The 2,049-nt window shown below is 43.6% G+C and overlaps 1 protein-coding gene across 1 annotated transcript in view; it reads right to left on the bottom strand.

Annotated features, from left to right (window-relative positions):
- The window catches only part of RPGRIP1 (retinitis pigmentosa GTPase regulator interacting protein 1), a gene marked incomplete at its 5' end in the record, with an annotated part of 74,259 nt that overhangs the window by 65,606 nt on the left and 6,604 nt on the right, over positions 1–2,049 (bottom strand). Inside the window, 2 exon segments of the mRNA XM_006883290.1 lie at positions 1,454–1,660; positions 1,662–1,721. Coding sequence (XP_006883352.1) covers positions 1,454–1,660; positions 1,662–1,721 — 267 coding nt within the window.

The raw sequence follows: 2,049 nt of genomic DNA, 5'->3' as shown, positions 1-2,049 counted from the left end.
GGAAAATTAAATCAAATCCACAGGAGCCAAAATATAACTTTAATTTCATCCCACCTGAATTTCAGAATCATCTCAGGAACAGGTTTGAGGCCTTGAACACTAATGAGCGAAGACCAGATGAGTTGTGGGAGGATGTTAATTAAGTTGTATTTGTATTAAATTTGTGTGTAGATTTCCTTTACCAAAGCTCCCTTGCTCACTGCCTCTCAATACCTCAAAAGTTAAGAATCCCAGATTTAGATGCACTGCTAGATATCCTAGCTGTGTAGTGACATAACCCAGACATGCATGGGAGAACCAAACCTCATCTCTCTGCCCTCTATCTGAGTAAGAATAAATGTTGTTTCTGTAATGTCTGTTTTCTGACTCAAAGTCTATTTCTTGTTATCTGATTCTCTTCCTTTCAACAATATTCCATGGTCAACTGAAAAATTTTAAACCTGCCATCCCACCCAGGACAAAAAGATTTTAGGGAGGCAAGGTCTGAGAACAAAATAGCACAGGAATGATGGAGGCAGTGTTGTTATGAGGTGGATACAGGAGTACTGACATCAGGTGATACCCAAAGAGGTGACACTAAAATGACTACAAAGATTGTGGTCAGTGTGGGGTTTTTTGGTGTGCTATAGGTACAATTTTGTAGTATCTGTTACCTTTGATCAATAACTATTTTTGAGAATGAAGTCATGAGTAAAGCAGAAAAACAATAAAAAACCCACTGCTGAGAGGATTACTGGGACTCAGCAACCCTTAAAGGCCAGAGCAGAATCGCACCACAGCATTTGTTAGACTGTGTCCTAATTAATGGAAAAGGAGAAAAACATTTTAGAAAAAGCCTCTGCTTGATTGTAATTAATAATGATGTAATTGAGTGTAGAAAGATTTTTTAAAAATAAGTTTTTAAAAAAATCAGTTTTGATATTGTTGTTAGGTGCCACTGAGTCAAGTACGACTCATAGCAACCTGGTGAACCAATCTGAGCCCTGTTCTGTACGGTTCTCACCACCTCTGACACATTTGAGCCCATTGCTGCAGTCACCAGCATCAGTTTGGCGGTGGTGTTGTGTACCGTAGAGGTGGAACGACCCATAGTGACCCTCCAGTGGGCTTTCAGAGGCGGTTAATCACACAGGAGACTGCCCATCTTTCTTCTGGTGGCCTCCAACCATTTGCCTTCTGGATTTCAGCGCACCTTCTTGCCACTTTACCACCAGAGCTGTTAGTATTCATAGAATCAAAACAATATGACATTTAAGCAAGTTACAACTATATTACATATTATTGTATGAGATGGATAATAAAGATTCTGTATAGTCTGGTTCAAGGGGTTCATGGAGTGCGATGGCATTATGAATTACTAGCCTACAGACACCACCACCACTGAACGGGGCAATAAAACAAGATAACATGACTTGGCAAATGAGTCCTTTCGAGTGGTGAAGTGCTGAGGTGCCTCACCTCTCTTTGGTTTCTCTGGCACCTGAGCTCCTGCGGTGTGGAGCTGTCTGCGCCCCACGTGGGCACGAAGCTGGGCCGGGCTGGGAGAAGGGACTGCGCGCTGGACCTGCCGCTGCTGCTGTGGCTTCTGGGGGCGCTGGTGCTTCGCAGGGCGCTGCCGCCACTCCAGGTTCCGCTGTCGCCTTGCGGGCTCCTGGAGCTGACCCACCGCTGTCTGAGCCTGCAGATCCCCTCGAAAAGTAGTCAACCGGAGCAAGGCCGTCCTCATCCAATGGGTAGAAACAAAGACAGTGACCCGTGGCTTCTCCTACTGGGATTGCTATTACTTCTACAGTTTATTTGGCTGCAATTAATCACAAATTGCCTTAGATGATGGTCATTATTTACTCTTAAAAATTACGAATTTTCTGATTCCAACACACTAGAACTTTTTGAAAGTAGTGACATTGTGTTATACCTCTTTGCCCAGTTTATTGCAATGATGACACACTCAATAAAATATGGTAGGGTCCCTGTATGTATGTTGTTGTTGTTGTTATGTGCCGTCGGGTCGTTTGCGACTCATAGCGACCCTATGCACAACAGCCCTAA

The sequence above is a fragment of the Elephantulus edwardii genome, unplaced genomic scaffold (genome assembly GCF_000299155.1).
Source record: "Elephantulus edwardii isolate Elephantulus edwardi_28Jun2011 unplaced genomic scaffold, EleEdw1.0 scaffold00026, whole genome shotgun sequence".
Taxonomy (NCBI): domain Eukaryota; kingdom Metazoa; phylum Chordata; class Mammalia; order Macroscelidea; family Macroscelididae; genus Elephantulus; species Elephantulus edwardii.
Note: the sequence above shows the minus strand (reverse complement) of the source record. Positions and strands in the feature narration are given on the sequence as shown.